Source organism: Rissa tridactyla, chromosome 7, assembly GCF_028500815.1.
Source record: "Rissa tridactyla isolate bRisTri1 chromosome 7, bRisTri1.patW.cur.20221130, whole genome shotgun sequence".
Taxonomy (NCBI): domain Eukaryota; kingdom Metazoa; phylum Chordata; class Aves; order Charadriiformes; family Laridae; genus Rissa; species Rissa tridactyla.
Window position 1 is genome coordinate 23,403,600 of NC_071472.1, and position 20,837 is coordinate 23,424,436.

The 20,837-nt window shown below is 49.3% G+C and overlaps 1 protein-coding gene across 1 annotated transcript; it reads left to right on the forward strand.

Annotated features, from left to right (window-relative positions):
- Nucleotides 1-5,623: 5,623 nt before the first annotated feature.
- ASB1 (ankyrin repeat and SOCS box containing 1) lies at nt 5,624-15,617 on the forward strand. Its single transcript, XM_054209825.1, is given in 7 exon segments — nt 5,624-5,759; nt 5,762-5,857; nt 5,860-5,899; nt 6,064-6,210; nt 8,149-8,451; nt 12,922-13,307; nt 15,196-15,617. Coding segments are annotated over 7 exon segments (1,242 nt in total). The 3' UTR covers nt 15,330-15,617.
- Nucleotides 15,618-20,837: the final 5,220 nt, after the last annotated feature.

The following is a 20,837-nucleotide window of genomic DNA, read 5'->3' on the forward strand; positions in this document are numbered from 1 at the left end:
AAATGGGGGGACGGGATTTTTCCCCCCCCGCCTTCTTTCCCCACAGATGCATTTATCACCAGGGCAACTTAACTTTAGAGTTCACTAAAAATTCAAGCTGTTGGCTTAGATCCAGGAAGGGAGAAGTTTTATAGACTGAGCTAAGCGTGAATTACAGTTATGGTTACAGCGTTTCTTTTTCCTTCTTTCCATCTTTCCATCTTTCCTTCTCTCCTTTCTTTCTCTCCTTCTCTCTTTCTTTCCTTCTCTCTCTCTTTCTTTCTTGCTCTCTTTCTTCTCTCTTGCTCTCTTTCTCTCTTTCTTCTCTCTTTCTCTCTTTCTTTCCTTTTTTTTTTTTTTTTTTAAAGAACAGCTTGACTGCTACTTTGGCACCAAAGCGGTTACAATTGCTAAGTATTTCATAATGCAGCTTTCTTCTGCTGCTTGGCAGGTCTGGGAGAAATCTTGGGGGATTTAAAAGGTGGTGCCTCTGGAAAGGTTGTTGAAGGTGATGGTGGTGGGGCTAGCCACTCGTTTTAGCACCGAGTATAAATAATTGTCCCTTTCAATCACAGAAGAGAGTGCCCTGCCTGGCTGCAAGACTCCCAGATGTCCTTGTGAATCCACAAACGAGAGAGAAGGAGGTGCATCTCTCTTCTCAGTCGTGCTCTGCGCAGTCTGGCACTAAATGCAACAACTGGCTTAATTCAAGGAAGTAAAAGCAGTGGGTTAATAGGGGTTCACCCCTGCCCCCTCCCTTCTCTTCTAACATGTTCAGGTGAGACAGACCTTCCAGGTCCAGAGAGGGGACTTTCACAGCCCTTAAACTGGAAACTCTTGTTTGCCGTAATCCCAGTCACAAAGTACAGAAACAAGGGTTAAGCCATGGGTCTTTGTATGTCCATGCCCAGTGCTAGCAGCACTGCAGTTATTTTCCCGGGGGATTTGCAGACAAAAGGGATTTATTTCTATTTATTTCTATTTTTTTTCTCTTCAGAAAATATTCAGAATTTGATGGGAAAATAAAACTGGGAATAAAACTCCCCTGCAGAGGGGAGACCACTGCTGGGCTGTGGGGGCTGGCGGCAAGGGACATGGGAAGGTGGGCAGTGCAGAGAGAAGCAGGTTGGACGTTGGAGAGCACGTGCCCAGGTCCTGTGGGGCTGGGACTCTCCAGTAGTGCCCCAATAGGCAGGCTGATTCCTTTCTGATCTGAATGGCGCTTGATGGGGATCCAGCACCTTGTTTTCAGGAGCAGGATGGGGCCAGGATGGGTGAACCCCCTGCTTCACTTGGAGAATGAGGAGCATGGTTGGAAGAGGATGGCAAGTGGGAGGATGTGTCTGCTCATGAGAGGCAGTGGGGAATGTTAGTGAATGTGGAGGGGTGGTTGAGCTAGCTGCCCATGGCTGAGGGCTCCTCTGGAGAATCAGAAGGATTTTTCTTTGCTTTTCTTATTTTTTTCTTTTTCATTGCTTCAGTGTCAGGAGCTGGAGAAAAGGTCTTGCCTAATGAGTGAGTCAGTGTGTGTTGGCTGTGTTGGGTTAGTGGCTATTTTTAGAAACTGGAAGCTCTCCTTGAGAGAGTCACGGGTCCCAACTGCTGGGTGGATTGGTTTTCAAGTGGGATGGGATCAGCGCAGCAGTCTGAAAGACCACCCACAGATAATGAACTGCTGGCCATGGAGGGAAGAGGGGCCAAGTGAGCTCACCTGCCCTGCCTGCTTCTCCCTTCTGGTGGTGGGCCTGGCCAGGGCAAGTTTCTAGAGGTAATGTGCCCCAAGACAGTGAGGAATCCCAGTTCCTCTGGAACTCTGCTGTCTTGTGCCAGTGGAGGATCTGCCTGGTGTACCTCAAACAAGCAGCAACTGCCTTTTGCAGTCTTTAGAAACAGTCCACGGACTTCATCATTGTTCCAGATACAGGAAGCATTGTCTGTTTATTATTAGGATTATGGGATAATTCAGGTTGAAAGGAACCTCAGGAGGGGATCTAGTCCAACCTCCTGGTGGGACAAGCTGGAACAGCAGCCAGGGCTGCTCACAGCCTATGCCCTCAGCTTTTAAGACGTATGTCTGGTAGGAGCAGTCAGGTATGCTGGACATAAAATTATTTCTCCAGACCTGGAAGAGGTATTTCCAAGGTCTTGGCCAAATGTTAACCTGTTTTCAAATTTACATCTTCCCATTGCACTCACTTAGAGTGATACAGATTTACATTGTAGTGTATTTCTCCACGGGATTTCTCTTAAACACCTATGGATTTCCAGTGTTGGCCATCTCCAAGGCTGAGACAGCAATCACAGTCACTCTCTTTCTACTACCCCTGTGCAAGAACTTGTTAGGTCAACTTGGGATGGGTATGTTTTTGCATGCATTTAAGGAAAACAAAAAACAAAAACAGTACAAAAAAAAGGAGGAAAAAAGTGTGGTTCAGGAGATAAACTTCTGCTAGAAAGCATAATGGGATATGGTATGTAAAAACTTTCTGTCTTTCATTGCAGCATGTCTCTAAGTACGTAAATACATACAAATATATGGATGAGAAAGAAGAGAGTGGTTGAACAGAGGGATTTTCTGCAAGAAGAACTGAATGAACCTCGAATCACAAGCGATCCAGACACTGGTGTTCCAGCTTTGTCTGTCCTGTTTACCAGCCACTTTGTTCCTCTCTGGGGCTCTGCTTTGTCCATGGGGACAACTACCATCTTGCAAGTAAACAGTGCTGTGTCCTCTGCTCCCCTTTCTTTCCGGTCTACACTTTCCCCATGGGAGAAGACAGAAGAGTCAGCTCCGAATGACACGGAGTGAGTAAACAAATCTATTTTAAAGAAAAATTGTTGTGCTCAACAGGAGTGGCCTGTTCCTAAGAGCTTTGAAAATTGGAGTTGCATTCTTGTTGGGAAGGCACTATAGTACAAAGGTTTCTGTCCCTTGCAGTAACTGTCCCCTTGGGCTCACAGGCATTACGGCTTTTGGTCAGGGGCTATATGCATGAAAACCCATGGACTAACATGCCTTTTTCCTCTGGATGAGACCTCATTGCTGGCCAGCAGTCCAACAGAACGCTTTGCAGCTGGAGAAGCTCATTAAATCTAGTCCTATTAAATCTGTAAGGGCTGCAGACGATGCAATAGCTAGAAAGCTGCTCTGATGTGTCTTGTGCTATCATCAGGCACAACAACAGGGAACCAAGATGTATATGGCTGCTTCCCTGCCTGTGAGCAGACGCAGAGGGGGTCACACAGAGCTTCTGTAGCTGGATGCAGTTGTAGATTGGGGTTAGAAACCAAGGAAGGAATGGGCTGCTCACAGAGGAGCCCATTGGAGAGTTCTGGGTCTGCTCCGCTGTCTCAGGAAACATGGGATGCATGCAAACTCAGCAAAGGTATCTTCTAAACAGTGGGAGATGTGTAGGCAAGCCCACCTCAGAAAGCCCTGCCTGAGCCTCTCCCAATCCTAGAAAGCCTTTCACAAACGCGGGGGAGCACAGGCCAAGCTGAGGGCTGGAGCTCCACCTAGCCCCGTTGTCTGGTTTCCAGATCTGGTCCCTTTGACTCAAGGAGGGCCAAATAGACACTGAGTCAGGTTTCCAGACTGGCAGCCAATTCATTCCAGGGGACGTTTCTTGGCCCTGGGTCTGCCTCATCTAATGGCAATAAGGACTGCAGGCAAGGGAAGGTGGCAGTGCTAGCCAGCACCAATGGCTTCTGAAAATCCCATCGATTCCATTCCCCTTTTGATCTTCCAGCAGACAAGGCGAATGGGTTCAATTTGCAGATTGCGCCTCTCTCCTCTGGGTTGCTCGAGCCCAAGTAATAACAGCCACAGGAAACCGTGTTTGCAGCCAGAGTCTGGCGTCTGTGGACTGACATCCTGCCATGAAGCGGCAGGAGTGGAGCTGCAGGAAAGCTAGATGGATTACCACCATTCCCCTCTGGCACCGGGGACTCAAAAAACGTGCACTCAGAAGCCGAGGGTGTGTTTCAAGTGCTCGGAGAGTGACCCTGCGCCAGGGCACCACCACCGCCAGCTGTTACAGCAGCTCCCCCTTGAGCACTGCCCCAGGAGGAGGTCAGGTCCGGTGCAGACCTTCTGAATGTTTTCCCTTTGTGCTTCCGAAGTGTTGTGCTCACGTAGGCACCCAACAAGCCCCCTGCTCCTTTTTGGGGGTGCAGCTTCGGGCGCTGTATTTGAGGCTGCCTGGTGGGGTTTAAGCAAAGCAGTGGCTTTTTGCTCAGACCCTTGCAGGCCTGGCTGTGTCTCGGTGGCATTTTCATGACCACCTTGCCTTTCTGCTCTCTCCCAGCTCGCTGCAGCTCCGCCCACCCTCACATGGGCCCTTTTCTCCCTCAGACCAGCAGCAAATGGGCAGCAAACAGGGTGCGGACATGAGACAGGAAAATATGATCACATAAAATCTTCTCTGCAGCTTTTAACTGTGCGAAACCTTGTCTAGTCTAAGAAAAGCAAAGCTGCCCACTATACCAGCTTCCAGACTTTTTTGACACACCAGAAGATTATTGACACACCAGAAGCCTGTGCTGTCATATAGTGAGACCTGGACAGGCTGTAGAGTTGGGTGGAGAGAAACCTTATGAAATTCAACCAGGGCAGATGTAAGGTGCTGCACCTGGGGAGGAATAACCCCCTGCACCAGGACAGGTTGGGGGATGACCTGCTGGAGAGCAGCTCTGTGGAAAGAGACCTGGGAGTCCTGGTGGACAACAGGATGACCATGAGCCAGCAATGTGCCCTTGTGGCCAAGAAGGCCAACGGCATCCTGGGCTGCATCAAGAAGAGCGTGGCCAGCAGGTCGAGAGAGGTCATCCTCCCCCTCTGCTCTGCCCTGGTGAGGCCGCATCTGGAGCACTGTGTTCAGTGCTGGGCTCCCCAGTTCAAGAAGGACAGGGAACTGCTGGAGAGGGGACAGCAAAGGTCTATGAAGATGATTAGGGGATTTGAACCCCTCTCTTATGAAGAAAGGCTGAGGGATTTGGGTCTTTTCAGTCTGGAAAAAAGAAGACTCAGAGGGGATCTTATCAATGCTTATAAATACTTAAAGGGTGGGTGTCAGGAGGATGGGGCCAGGCTCTTTTCAGTGGTGCGCAGTGACAGGACAAGAGGTAACAGGCACAAACTTGAACATAGGAAGCTCCACCTAAACATGAGGAGGAACTTCTTTACTCTGAGGGTGGCAGAGCCCTGGCACAGGCTGCCCGGAGAGGTGGTGGAGTCTCTGTCTCTGGAGACATTCCAAACCCCCCTGGACGTGTTCCTGTGCTACCTGCTCTGGGTGACCCTGCTCTGGCAGGGGGTTGGACTGGATGATCTCCAGAGGTCCCTTCCAACCCTTGCCATTCTGTGGTTCTGTGACACTTGATGTACCTCCTTCCGAGGTGCAGGTGGTGGCCGTGAGGCTGCTCCAGGGAGCGGGGACAGCACTGTAAATTGTCAGCCACGTTTTAGCCCGTTGCTGGAAGAAGGAGCCCCTCAGGCCCCTTCACCAGCGACCGAGCTCAGCCGGGCTCCGGCTCCGGCCCCGGCCCGGGGCGCTGAGGGCGCCCGCCGCCGGCAGAGCCGGGCCGGGCCCCCCCCAACCTCCCCCGCCCTGAGGAGCGGCCGCGGGGCGGGTCTGAAGGAGGAATGGCTGCGGCGTCGCTGCTGGCTCCCGCGCTGCCGGAGCAGAGCCGAACAGCCCTCCTCCCGCCGGGGAAAAACCACCTTAACGCGCAGGCAGGAAGCCGCCGGGCCGGCAGGCACCAATCAGGCCGGCCCGGGGAGGGAGGGCGGCGGCGGCGGCCGAGGGGAGGCTGCCGGCGGGGAGGGAGGCCGAGCCGGCCCGGCGGTGCGAGGGGCAGATGGCGGAGGGCGGCCCCCCCGGCGGCGGGGACCCGCCCGCCGCCTCAGGCGGGCAGGCAGGTAACGTGGAGGGGGGGGAGCGGCGCTGCCCGCCGCCCTCCCGAGGGCTCCTTTCAGGCTCGCCTTGTGCCGGTAGGGGACGGGACAGGCCCCCCCCTGCCCCGCCGCCTCAGCGCAGGGCTCAGCCCGGCTCCCCCCCCCACACCCCCTCTCTCTCTCTCCAGCGCAGGTCGTAACCTAAAGGAGTGGCTGCGGGAGCAGTTTTGCGACCACCCCATCGAGCACTGCGAGGACACCCGGCTGCACGATGCGGCCTACGTGGGGGACCTGCCCACCCTCAAGAGCTTGCTGCAAGAGGAGAGCTTCCAAAGGTGAGGGGCCTTCTCCCACCCCGCCCTGCCTGCACCCTCACCGTGGCTGTGGAGACACCCCCCCCCCCCCCCCCCCCCCAGGGGATGAGGGTGCCAGGTCCTGCTTGAACGCTTTTGGCTCATTGACCCCCCTGCCTGCTCCGTTTGGAGGCCCCGTCCTGCTCCGTTTGTTACGGGAGGGATGTCAGGTTGGGAGGAGGATGCTCCGCTCGCCCCCGAAATCATCCCCCGTTGGTCCTCCAGGCAGGCAAACCTCAAGCCAGTTCCCGAGCGTGCGGCGGGCGTGCGCAGGTTCTTTTCAGATCAGGGTGGAAACGTAACCCTGTGAAAACAGGAGCCTACGAATAATGGGAAAAACATACAAAAAGGATTACAATCATACATAAATCTGAAACACCCTATGTTACCAGATCTGCCCAGTGCTAAGTCTGTGACTGTGGGGATAGTTAATTAATTTTCCTGCACCATGGAGAAAACTGCACAGAGTGCAGAATGTCTCCCAGCCTCAAAAAAAAGTGTCCTTTCAGCAAAAATGAGAATGACCCAGCCCCTCTTTCTGCCACCTGGGCAGCTGGGGCTCTTTGGTCCCTTGGTCTGAGATTTTTGCCTTATTTTTTGTCTCATGCCGCGTGGGAACCCTGTGGCAGCAGGTCCAGGCATCCTTCCCTGCAGGAAAAAGCAAAGTTTGGTGGGAGGAGCAGGGCTGGACCCGCAGCACCATCACACAGGTGATGGAATGAGCAGAGAAGTGACTTCTTTGAATTTGGGGGTAAGTATGGGGTGGAGATCCCCAAACCTCCAAGGTTAAAGGGAGCACTTTTATCATAAGACTTGACAGCTGAGGGCTTGATGTGGGGTTTATACTACTCCTCTTCCTAAAATATTGTTGGAAAAAAAATATTGGGTCATTCCTCTCCTAGTAAACTCTGTTAAATGCACTGTATAAAAACTGCTTTGTCCTGTACCAGTTGTGTGGGCCTGCATGGAGTGAGCTAGAAGAGCAAGTCCACCGCTGCGCTGGCTAAAGAGCACTTTCGCCAGCCTACATTTGCCTTAGAGAAATCCCTTCCCCTCTGTGTGTTCCTGCTAAAATGGTACCCGCAGCGGTTTGAAGAGAATTTGGGAATGAGGTCTGGATGTTTATGAGACTTGTAGGGCTAACCTGAGATGTGAATGAGTGTGACAAATGTTACAGGTTGTTTCAGAGAGGATCTAAACAGCCGTCAGCCAGAGCCACCTCTTTCGATAAATTGGAAAAGGCTTTTATGCCAGTACGGCCATCCAACAAGGATGCTAATGGCCCACTTACGCTATTCAGTGGAGGATGGCCACACCTCCCAAGCTTATTTCTTCCTGGCAGGGCTGAGTTTCCCTGGATTTGTGTTTATGTCATCCCATGGTACCTGGCTGAGCGTGGATGTGGCCAGCGGTGTGATACGGCTGTATGCCTGCATTTCCTGCACCCTCTTGCTGTTTCCCCTGCTGCTTTGACAACTTTCTGCGCCTTTTGGAGCAGCTTGAATTAAACTGTGGTGGTCCCCGGCTTGGTCGCTTTTGATTTTGGACATCTCCCTTTAAAAAAGGGATTAGGGAATTTTATTTTTTTTTTTATTGACAGTTTTGACCGAGTTTTGAGACAGGGTTTGTCCCTTACTGTGCTTATGTGCAGCTCCTGACAAAGCAGAGCTGCGATAAAGCCCATCTTCCAGGCACTACTCTGGTACATGCTGTAGTCTCTGGCTACCTATGTGCAACACCTAGTCAGGTTATTAGCGGGAGCTTTTCAGGGCTGCTATAAAGTGCCAAAAATGGGGAGGAAAAGCTTCAAGGGAGCTGTTGGGGCTCTCCCAGCATCCTCCTCTAGGGCTGGGGTAGGTGGGGTGGTGCAAGGTGGCGGGAAGCCCTCTCTGACCCAATGCTTTTCACCCCCGATGCCAGCCGGATCAACGAGAAGTCGGTGTGGTGCTGCGGCTGGCTGCCCTGCACGCCACTGCGCATTGCTGCCACTGCCGGCCATGGCCCCTGCGTTGACTTCCTCCTCCGCAAAGGGGCTGAGATCGACCTGGTGGACGTGAAGGGGCAGACCGCCCTCTATGTAGCTGTGGTCAATGGGCACCTTGAGTGTGCCAAGATCCTCCTGGAAGCTGGAGCTGACCCCAACGGCAGCCGGCACCACCGCAGCACCCCAGTCTACCACGCGGCACGTGTGGGCCGGGCAGACATCCTCCGGGAGCTGATCAGGTGAGAGCTCGGGTACAAGCTGGAGGTGATCTGGTGGGGAGAAGAGTTGCTCTACTTCCCTCTCTTATTCCCTTGGGATCTTTTTCCCCCATGGGGCTCAGAGCATCCATTCCTTCCTCTCATGCCTAGTGCCTCCACAGGCCTGGTGAAGCTGGCCAAAAGATGGACAGGAGAGAGGGTGGAGATGCCTAAAGAGTCATCCTTGTCTTCCCCATTGCTTGGCCCTGGCAACAGGTCTGTGCCCTCCTGTGTGACTCCTGTGACTGTTCTCCAAAGACAATACCCAAAAGAGGAGTCTCTGAGCCCACCATCCACTATTCAGTCAGAGCCAAATCTTGGAAAGTATCTTCCCTGCCACCTCCATCTCGACTGCCAGCTCCATACCCCGGCTGAGTTTATGAGTGAGGTGGATCCACCAGTGAACAAAAAATTGGTTGGAAACACCTCTCGCCTTTGTCTAGCTCCGCTGCTCTGACCATTTTCTGTCATTGGGAGGAGAGATGCTTGTCACCGTCACTGTCTGTTCTTTGCTGCCTGGTGTTTACCCATCACTAGGGCACCCTCTGTGCCATCTGACTCAGTCTGCCCTTGCTGGATACCTGAGGCACAGCTCCATCAAAGGCGTGACATCCCTGGGGCAGGGAGTGACGGCCATTACTGTGAGGTGATGAGCAGTAACCTTAGCTGGGCGGTGGGTGGCTGGTGACTTCGAGTCCCTCAGGAAACTTCCTCTGCAGCACCAGCAGTGAGTGGGCTCAGGGTCTAGCAGTAGGCTGTGCAAACTTGAGTTTCTTCCTCCGTGGCATGTCATTGTACTTCCTTTCTTCTAAATTGGAAGCCTTTTTGTATAAGGGACTGTGCTGAGCAACTATATGGACCATTGACACGAAATAATAAGGGGAAAATGTAGCTTGTAGAAAGAAATAGTAAAAGAGAAGAAAGTTTATTTGGATTCACACAGAAACACTCTCCAAGGAATCCTTTCCATGACTGCAAATGCTAGAAAATAACAACAAAAAGGATTTGAATAGAAAAATTTCAAAATGCTTGGAGATTTTCTCCTTTCCTTTTTGCTTGTGGGGAAGTTAATTTTCATAAAAGTGCAGCTTTAAGGAAGCTGGCAAGTAGAAAGAAGGGGAGGTGGTCCCCCATCCTTGCTCCTTTCTCAGCAAGCTGAGAGAATGGTGTCCCCGTCGCCACGTGCTTGTTGGTACAGGGTTCAGCTCACACGCTGCATTCCTGAGAATCTTCCCTGATATATCCGCTAAGGCAGGGTGAAATGTAGCAAATGGTATTTCAGCAGCACATGGAGAGCTGATGCACTGATTTATGTGTCTACTCCTTGGGATACCTTGCCAGCAATATTAAAAGCAAGATTTTGGAAAAATTTCAGGATTAAAAATTAACTGGAGCTTGTCCAATATCTTTTTATTAGACAATGTCTCTCCCAAGGCTGCTAAGCTAATACCAAATTGTCAGATTGCCCAAAATTTCAAATACCTCAGAGTACGGGTTTCACAGATCTGTTCAGAGCTGCTTACTTTAAAATGCAGTCTTATGTTACAAAGCTCACTCAGAGATCTTTAAAATGTTGATTTAAAGGATTTGGCAGGGGGAATGCAATGAGGAAGACACGTTTACTGAGATATAAGGAAATATTTCAGCGTATTCAGCTTGAGAGAGCCTCAGTGTCCTGAAAAGAAAGCCCAACCCAGTTTAGGCTTGCTCCAAGGTGTCTGAACATCACCTGGTTTATTTTATTTTTTTTTAATCATATGATAGCACACTCAGGATTTGTGAATCCTACGAGAATTGCTGAAGCAGCTCACCAAGCAATAGGTGCAGTTGTATCCATTCATAGTAAATACACGCATAGCTATGAAATGGCAATCCATTTTATAAGACGGCTGGCAGAAGTATTTATGCTTGTATTGCCAGGGTATGGATTACTTTCCTAACAGCTTGTGATGTGATCATGCTGCGATGGGATCAGACTGTGGCGTTAGACTTGCAGTGTAACTGAGGGCCGACCCAGCGTATTAAGGACAAAGAGGATCCTTTTGCCACACTAAAAAAGGGTGAAAAAGAGATCTGACAAATCATCCTGATGCCTCAGGCGCATGCCTAACTGTTATTAAAGCAGAATTTTGTATTTTGTATTGAGCTGGGGGTTTCCACTGAAAATTTTGATGACAGTAATGAAAAAAAAAAGAACTGAAGTGAAGGCGTACCTACTGTTTGGTCAGGACCGTGGCCATAGGAGACGGTGGCCATACAACAGCCCTACCAAGTCCTACAGCTGCACAGATGACTCTATCCGAATGCTCACATAGTCTGATTTTAAGAGGTTTGTTTATCTGCGGGGAACATGAGTGATTGCATGTGGAGAAAACACACCTTTTTTTTTTTTTATTTAGCCCTCTGTGCTCTAACATAGGTAAAGTCATGCAGATTGAGCAAAGTGCTGCCAAAGTCCCCAAAAGATGTGAGTGTCCCCTTACTGTGCGGTGATTCCCGGGCCAGTTGCCTGGCCTGGGAAGTGAAGCTCAGTCCTGTGGCTGGTGCAAGAACAGGCTCGCACTCAGCAGTGTTGTTACTGCCCAGCTCCCTCCTTTTTCTGCATTTTCTCCACCCCACAGGTTTCCTGAGATCTCAGCCAAGATGTTCACACTTGGGAGATCTTGTGCGTTAGGGTAAAAATACACTGCCTGCAGCTCTTAGACAAGTTTCCTCGGGCCTTGTTCTGTGTGTGCTTAATTTAAATGAGACTATTCCCATCCTCAGAATTGAAACATTTGGTTAAGTATTTGCTGGATAGGGGCTGGCCCCTACTGGGTTCAACGAGAGCTGTGCTTGCCTTGAGGCAGAATTTGTCCCCAGGTGGTTTCCTTATTTGTTTTATTAACTGCAGAAAGGAACATAATAAGGAAGGTAATCTATAAAGATAGAAAAATCTCATTCTCTGAGTGCTCAGTCTGCAATTTTGGGAGGGGGACTGGCCTCTTGTGGGGAGAAGGGACAAGGCTTTGCTTGATCTGCAACACTGCACTTAAAGCCAGCTACTCCTTGGGGGATTGTGTTGTCTTCCTCCTTGTTCCCATCCAAGCTGCATGTGAAATAGATGGAGTTGGTGTCCCCAGTGCTTGGGTGTTACCCAGCCTGCGGGAAATAAATGCTTATTTCTGCTGTCTCTTCTCTCCGCAGCATTGCCATTTTTCAAATTCCATACTTTTCCAGAGAGCGACACTTAGCCTTTTTGCTCCCATTTATTTGGCCGCTTTCTTCACTTCCTCCAAAAAAATGAAAAGAACCAAAGCCAATAAGCCTTGTTTTCTGCTCATTCACAACTTAGTGCCATCTGTACTTCCCCAAAAGAAGCATGCTCTGGGCGCTGCTTCTGTTTGATGACCATGCTGATGTCCACTGAGCAGGGCTTTAGCCTGCTCATGTGCCTTCTCTCCACCACAGCAAGTCTGAGCCCACTTTGCTTTGGCCACAGGGCTTATGGACCAGTTGGGATATCGTGGCACCGTGTGGTGAAGATGTGAGATAGGGGTTTCTCTGTGGGGTGGAGTGAGGCAGGAACCAGTTGCAAAAGGCTTGAGAGGTTTGCTGCTGCAGCTCACAGAATTCTCCCCTTCAGTGCCTGGAGTGCTGGCCAGTGAACTGTAATCTCTCGTGCAGTATCCAGTATAATATATAACCTGTGAATGGAACTGTGCAGGATAGATGGGGAGAGCGGAAGGTCTGATGCAATTATTTTGTGTTTTTCCAGTTTCCTACGTGCTTAGAGTTGGCGGGTACATCCCTTCAGCTGAGCTGATTACTAGGGAAAAGGCCTCTATTTGACTTCTTGATGGGATTTCTGATGGGATTTCAACCACCCCAGCTCCTTCGGGAGCAGGATTTTGTCATATACGTGTTGCTGTTGCGCACAGATTTCTGTTTCCATTTCCTTGCTGTCTGTGACAGTCAGATCGATGGCCTGTATTGCTTTTTGGCCTGTTTTATCCTGGTGGGGAAGTTACTTCACTGCATCTCCTCAACTGAGTCATTTGGAAACATCCCCGCTCCCCAGCTGGCTCATTAGCCTCCAACATTACGTGGTGCTGGCTCAGGGCTGAGCCGTCCCTTGTGCCAAGGCCGTGCTTGGCACGTCCTTCAGGAGGGCAAGGAAAGATGTTCCTCAGCTGCTCTCTCCCAAGCCTAGGCTGTTGTGGGCAGAGAAACAGCTTTGCTTCTTGAAGATCAGACTGCGCTGGATATGGCATCCCCACTCAGAAGCCCTGCCAGGGCCCTGTCAGGGTAGGTATGGGTGGTTCTTGGGTGGTGGGCCCCAGAGGTACCAAAGACAGGCAGGGTGCTCCAGGTGTCCTTCAGTCTTATGCCCTGACAGTTTGTCACCCTGGGGTGCAGTTGTGGTGCTGTTGCCCTTGTTTCCAAACCTCTGCTCTTCTCTCACCCACCCAGGTACGGCGCAGATGTGGATGTCAATCACCACCTCACTTCCCGGGTCCCCAGCCTCTCCCTGCGGCCCCTCACCACACTGGTGGTCTGCCCACTGTACATCAGCGCTGCCTACCACAACCTCCAGTGCTTCCGGTTGCTCCTCCAGGCAGGAGCCAACCCAGATTTTAATTGCTGCGGGCCCATCAACATCCAAGGCTTCTCCCGGGGCTCCCCGGTGTGTGTGATGGACGCTGTCCTGCGGCATGGCTGTGAAGCAGCGTTTGTCCACCTCTTGATTGACTTTGGAGCCAATCTGAACCTGGTGAAAGTGGAGGCCTTGGGAGTTGAATCCACAGGAAGGGTTAAAGTCAACCCTGAGGCTCTGGAGGTGTTCAAAGAAGCAAGGGGTAAGTGGCTTTGACTTACTGAAGTGGCACTCGTTTTATCTAGCTCTGTATTCGGGAGAAAACTTTGGAGAGTTTATTTGGTAGTTAGGAGCCGTTCAGGTGGTAGGTTGGATGTTACCATCTTCTTTTGGGTCTGTTCATGTGCCTTCAGCCAAGTGCAAAGAGATAGTGTAAAACAGGTTATACCTAACTTAAGCAATTCTAACACACAAAAAAGATAACTGGGATATAACAAGCTGTTAAGCTAAGCATTAAGGACTTCACCACCCATGATATGGCTCTCAAAGAGCTGTTGCTGGCCAGGCAGACATCAGGCAGGAGAGGACCATGGGGCTGACCTCTGCAGCTCCCTGGCATGGATCCTCAACATCGCTGAGCTGCTGCCTGCCTTTGGCTCTGTCGCCACTGATGACTCAACCCAGTGACATCCTCATAAGCCTGTAGCTAGACTCCCTGGTTTTCTTCTGTTGGATTTTATAGGTTCATGTTCAAACTCAAGAGGTTTTCCCTCTTGAGTCCTTCATTTACCAATGATGCCTATCAGCAGCTTAACCTCTGTAACTTTACATTTTTTGTCTTTCTCCCAGCTCTTTTCCATTGCCTAGCAGTGTCCTCATCAGCCTGAGACAATGGTAGGCAGCGTGGTCCTATCGGAGCTGGGCTTTGGGTCTGCGGACCACAGTCAGGTTATGGCATATCCCGTGAGACCCAGTCCTCCAAAACCATACAGATGTGCCCTCACTATTCTTGAGTGACCCTGTGCTCTGCAGGGGGACCTAGGGAGGGAGCCAAGAGCTGGTTGTACCTGGACAGGCTACTAGGGAAGTAAAGTCAGAAACAGTGGTAACAAGTGGCAGGAGGGAGCTCAGATGGTGGTGGAAAAAGGTGGGAAAAAGCTGGCTTTTTGAATTTAACATCCTCTGGGAAGTAAATGAGTTACAAATGAAGTAAACCAGACCCTCAGACCTGAACATGCCTAAATTTACCTGCTATTTCTTTCTTTTTATAACAAAAGCAACATCAATGCAGTGCGCACCCTGGTTCCAGCAAGGGCAGCACCTCGTAAAACCACCAGGCTCAGCTGGTGAAGGCTTTGCACCGGGGTCGGAAGTTGGGTTTCCCTCTCAAACTCCAGAGAAATTTCAAAGGGATTCAGGATGTGGGATACAACCCCCAGCCCCCATCCCAAAGTTACTCAGCTTTGCACGTGCCTGGTTTTTAAACCTGCCCGGATTTTTGCTAAGAAAAGGCGTGCATAAGCTGGAGCAGGTGGTTTCCGTTATGCCTGGGTTTAGGAGGCAAATGGGACTGCTCAGGCAAAGCATGCAGGGTAATGGAGTGGTGCCTTGGAGGTCCAGTTCCTGAATCAACGTGGACACCACCATCCTCTTGTCCTACCCCTCTTGCTGAAAGAGCTCTCCATGAACTCAAAAGTCCTTAAAAGAAAGTTGGGATAAGGTCTGAGTTGGTCGTCAATGTTGTTGATTCCCAGGGGATGGCTTAGACCAAAAAATAAAGTCCATGTAATTTTAAAATGATCTGAATAGTATAAAGCCTCTCACAGTGGATTTGGCCGTGATCTCTTGAACCCTCTCATGCAGGGACTGGCTCCATGGTCACAACCCCATGCAGTCTCCAGCTTGCCCTTCCAAACTGCCCATGTGGCAGTTGCTCCAAATCTTTGGACAAAAGGTTCGGCCTCCTCACAGGGCAGATTGGTGCATGCTCAGCTCTCCTGTGCTGCCTTCATGTTGCTTCATGTGGCATACAGAAGGGGTAGTTGGCTCCTCAGCTGTCAGCCAGAGCTCAGCACGATTTACATGCTGTTACCTCTCTCTCTTCATCTCTGTGTCCCCTCAATAGTTTTTCTCTGCTTTCCTTATTGCAGGACGCACCCGGAGCCTCTTGTCTCTCTGCCGCATAGCTGTACGAAGAATACTTGGCAAATCTCGTCTGGATCTGATCCATATCCTTCCAATCCCAGACCCCATTAAACAATTTTTACTTCATGAACACAGTTAAAGGGCAACTGGCTGCTTTCTGGGACAGTTTGATTTGGTAAATGAGTGCGCTGATAAAGCCAGGTGCCGATCCTAACCCTTCTCCCACGGTGAAATGCTGTATTGCTCATGGAGTGCACATAATTCCCTGCCCCTGTGATATCCCCCTCCAAATTTAGGGTGCAGTGATTTTGTCTCTCTGTTCTTAAGCTACTGGTTATCTAACTGGTGATCTCTTGTTTGCAAGGTTGGGCAATGAGGCAAATAAGTGTGTGTGGCTGTTACATGAGCAAATACAATATATCCTATAGCTGTTAGCATATGTCTGTCTGTTATGACTCTACCTCTGTTATTGCTCTGTGTTACATGCACCTTGGGTCTCAGCGGTACTTCTGCGTGGGGAAAATATCCATGCTTAAGTCTTTTCTCTTCCTATAGTGTACAAGAGAGTCTCTTCTTGCCTTGGTAAGGGTTTTACAGGAGCACTGTTCTCTTTCTGCCGTCAGTACCTAGCCTTTCTCTTCCCTATGGAGTTTGTGATTGCTGCTGTAGAAGTGGGTGTATTTTCTTCTGTCCTCTTCTGGTGTGAAATGCATCAAGTTTCCTGTCCGGTGCTGTGCGTTACGTGGAAAATATAGTATCCATGTCTCTACGTGCTGCAAGGTAGCTGCTGACTTGGCTTTCTTCATGTAGAGGCCCCATTGCACAGACGGGAGAGTAGCAGAACATGTAATCCTATCCTGTCTGAGGTGTTTCTACCAAGCACCAGATCTGCTGTGGCATCTTGGCTCTCCTCCAGGTACTGTGATGGACAAGGCAGGGTCTGGCTAGTCCTTATCCTGACTGCTTGGGACTGGGTCAAGTCTCGTGACCAAAACTGATAGCTACACAGCCTCTGGTGGGGATGTGATGCGTATGGTTCAGTCGCCACTGCAGTGGTGGTGGGACAAGAACTGTGATACTCAGCATGTGAACCTGAAAGATTTCTGGGGTACTTTTTGGAAAAGTAATGGCTAAATTAATCTTCTGTTCACTGTAAAATGGGTTCGAATATTTGGGAGTGACCAGGAGCAACAGTGGAGGGGTTGCTAAATTAAACTGTTGTGTTGCTGTGCTGGGTGGTAGTTGATGTGATGCCTGTGAATCTATCTGCGTGATTATGAAGAAGACGACACCAAAATGAGCTCTAGACTGCCTGCTTGCAATATTGCAGTGATTATGATGTGATTGAAAGTCCAGTAAAGTAGCTGATGATGCACAGCACATAGAAATAGAAGTTCCTACTTAAGTTCCTACTTATGTTTTACACCATATTCCATGGTGGCAGTATGACCAGAGAAAACCCTCCCACACCCGCTTAACAGGTCTTTTTGTTTGCATACAGCTTCTATCAGCGCGGTGGAAAAGGGAGAAGAAAGGACTTTTTTTGTCTTTTCTTGAAGAGTTAGGAGGTTATGTGCTTCTAAATGCACTGTTGCAACCAGTAGCCTGGGCTGCTTTCATTTCCAGTGCCTCTACATGTGCTTTACCTTCATGTCGCAAGTTCACAGACGAGTGTCATTCTACAGTGAGTCAGCAGCCTTTCATGGGGATCTTGGGGTCAGCCAGCTCCTTAAAGGTAGCAACGTAGTCATTGTATGAGAAACATTGTCAAAATAGCAACTTTAGAAGGACAGAGATGATCCCTCAGGATCTTGGGTAAAAACCTAGGTGATAATTGGTACTTGCTTTTACTTTACTAATCCAAGTTCTTTCTAGTCCCTGTGTTATAAGTTGATTTTTTGGACAATTTTTCTTTGATATATGTTCTTTCCATGCCCATGCAGTTGGCAAGGGTATTTTTTTCCAGATGTGATTCTAAAGATGTTGGGGATTTATTTATGTGTGGTAGTAGTGCCTAGGAACTTGTTGTTGAGAGCTGAGTTAAGCATGGGATGGCAAGGACAGTAAAACAGCCCCTCCTGGGAGTGGGATCTAGCTCTGGTTGCTCTTCTCCTTCACTCCCTGTGGTAACAGGGTAGTTGGGTTATTGAAGCTACCTTGCATTTCAGTTTCGGATGGCTTTGGCTGACAGCCCTGGTTATCCTGCCACACTATGGGAGTAGACCCTCAAGGCAGCCCCATAGACTTGCCCTATGGACTTGCCTCGTAGGTCTTCACACTAGTTACAAAATTTTCTTTTTCCAGAGGCATAAATGAATGTAAAATCACAGTTCAGTTTCTGGTCCTCCCACTATGGGATATGTTTAGGGTGAAGTTTGATAAGCAGTGATGGGCTTTCTTGTGTGTTTTATTATCTGTTGCGGAACACGTGCCTTTCCAAGATGCTTTCAGAGAAGGAGGAAGGGCAGGAAAAACACAGTCCCTAATTGTTTCCTGTTATTTCAATTTCATGGGCAGGCCTGGAAGGTCCAGCTGGCCCCTTACATTGCTCTGCTCACTGATTTTAGCATAAGGTGGCAAAATTTGCACTGTTGAACAGGCTAAAGTGTGGTGGTTACACTCAGTGCTCAGATACCAAAGCAAAGGATACTTTCAAAACCCTTTGTCAGGTGAGAGATAATGGCAAGGATATGTGGCCGTAGGCATGCTTTCAAGGTGAGAAGGCAGCAGTTTTGCACTGTTTCCTTTTCAGGCTTGCAGATGGTTTAGGTTTTCACCATGCTGGAGGCCAGGGCAGTCCATGAGCATGTTGCCTGAGAGTTGTGCACTTGGTTTATAGAAGTGTTAACATGCCTGAAAGATGCAAACAGGTTGTAAAGCCTCTTGTCACCTTGCTGGTGGAACCATAATGTTTTGCAGGAGCACAGGCAGAACATACTCTCTAGCTCCAGTGTATAGACGCAGAAAATGAGGTAGGTTGTCTTGAGAAAATGCCGTGGCAACAGCTTCTTTGGGTCAGCTTTTTGCCCCTTGGTTTTTACTTGTTCATACAGTTTTCCAAACTGGTCACCCGTTGGTGCCTTTTGGGTAAAGGTGGTAGGATGGATGTGGAAGGCACATGCTCTTCTGGAGAGAGCTGGCTCCATCTGGAATGAACTATGGTGAAATGCCACGGTGGGAATGGTAGAGTGTGGCTCAAAGAAATTCAGAGAATTTAGTTGTTAACTCAGTGCTCGATGTAACTCGAGTATATAGTTAAATCTAAGCCTCTGCAGATGACCTGTTACAATTTTAATTAGATATGCTTCAGTATTTGGTTTGTTGACACTTGTGCCCTTGCCTGACACTGTCCTACAGTGTGCTTATGGATAGCCAGCCAGTGGCACCCTCACCAGGTGCTCTCTCCCGCAACTGTAACTCCCATGTGAGTGAAATTGTGAAGAGCACCCTCTTCCCATGCAGAGAATCAATACCTGCTACTGACAGGATTCCTTTGTAGGTCCCACTGGAAGCTCAAGCCATGCTGGGGGTGGGGACTTTGGCCTCCGTGTGTATGGGTAGTTCTTTTGACCTCAAGCTTGAAGGACTATGTGAGTCTTCAAATCCAACCGATGTGGAGTCCAAAGGATTCCTCTGACCATGGATATCTCCAGCCCCCGATCCACAGGTCAAGGGATGGTTCTCCCAACCCAATAGCAAACAAGCTTGAAGTTCATCAGTCGCTTGGACATCAAAGCTTTGAAGTGCAGGAGACCTTTTGCCTGGAATACCCATCCAACTCCCATCTTAACTTAGGGACTGTGCCTCCTGCAGACGTCTCAAGTGTTAAACCTGTATGGCTTTTCTTTTGCTTTGAGGGCCTGAAGAGAGTCCAACTCAGGGGGACAACTCACATAATATTAAGCTGTAAGTCCAAAGACTACTGTCAGAGTAAGTCCCTGTGGATGTTGGTTACTGAGACTCCATAAACCCAGCTTTTCCCAAGTGAAGTGGTTTAATACACAGAAAATCTGGAATTTTCATTGTAGAGAGATAATAGTCTCAAAATAGATTAATGATATTCATAGACCTTGGTGTCCTGTCCTGTGGGGTCAAAAGCTATATCCTCTGGCTGTTCCTGTCCTTTTAAACCCAAGAAACGACAGTCTTCCGATATGAAACCTGAGTAATATGTGCATGTTACGTATCTCCACATGATATAAACAGCATTTATTTTTGCCTTAACTCAGGTTTCACCATTTCTTCCTACGTAGCAAAGCATTCTCTTTTGTAAAGGTATTCTTTTCCATGTTGTCCATGGGATATGCTCAGATAACATGAGTAACAAACAAGTATTGTGAAGTCATGGGCGGGAAATTAAACATTTCTGCAGTGTACATCCCCTATATTGAAGAATGCCTGTTGTATTTGGGCATAATATATAAAGTGTGCATTGTGTGGCCTTGCTGTAAGCATGGGTGAGGTGGGATAACAAGATTTGGAAAACGGTTAAAGAACCAAAACAGATCTGGAATAAGCAAAGCAGATACAAAGCAGTCTTTTTGATGTGGGCTTTCTTCTTGCCTTTGTTGCTATAGGGGATTTCTAGAACATGAAATGCTGGTACCCAAATATAATTTACTGCTCTTTGGGAGTTTTGCAAAAGGCAGAAGAAGAGCATGTGTTGGGTTGAAGTGTTTTTGTTTTGTTTTGTTTTGTTTTTTCCCATCCCCAAAGTCAAGTAAAGCACTTTTTACACCAAAAATGGCCTTTCTGGTACAGCACCTCTTTAGTCCTTCCTGTTCCAGTGAAGAAAGCAGCGTAAAAACCTGCCTGGGACACGACAGAGGTGACAGAGTCCTACTTCAAGAAGTGCTAATCAGTGATCTGTTGGGTGTTGCCCAGGGTAAAATGATCGTGCACAGCAGAAGATCAGATCTGAGAGCAGACAGGAGGTATTTGTGGTGGGCTGGATCCCTGTGTAGCTGAATAAAGATGTTCCAGTGCAAGAGCATGGCTGGCTGCTTGATTATTTCCCTCGCTGTGGGAAGGAGGAGTACCGCTCTATGCAGCAGGGACTGGATTTGCAAAAGCCTGAATCCCGCTGGCCTGGGAGGCTGTCGGTGACTCCTCTGCATGATGTGCAGCCACTGGAGGGGGTCGGAGCACTGTGCTGCCTGCAAGGGGGTTGCAGGCAAGCGGGCAGGGACTGGGTTTTGTACACCATCGCCAACTCCTGCTTTGCCACCCTCGGACAATTTTCAGGATGGGATATGGCAGCCAAATGAAAATGTGATGTGATTCATAGCGAATGTGCAGAGGAGGCCCTTCTCTGGAGTCTCACAAGCTCGCACGTCATCTCAGCAGCGCTGGGCTGCCCTTTCCTCAGCCTGTGCCAGTGCAAGGTGGCCGCTGTCACCCACTGCCGGTTAGGGCAGCCCAAAGCTCTTGGCTTTCTGCCTGGTCCTTCAAAACAGGCTTAAGAGGGCTCTTCAGATCTCTAATTTCTTCTCCTCCTTACTTTGTACCCAGGTCTGGAAATGTAGCTCCTCAGTTTGTCCTGGCATGAAAAGTACTCTGAAGTCGGTGTAATTCCTCAGAATATTTTGATTCTTGTAACTTAGCTTTTTCCAGTGCTTTCATTGGAAAACTTCCTCCAAGCTTAAGC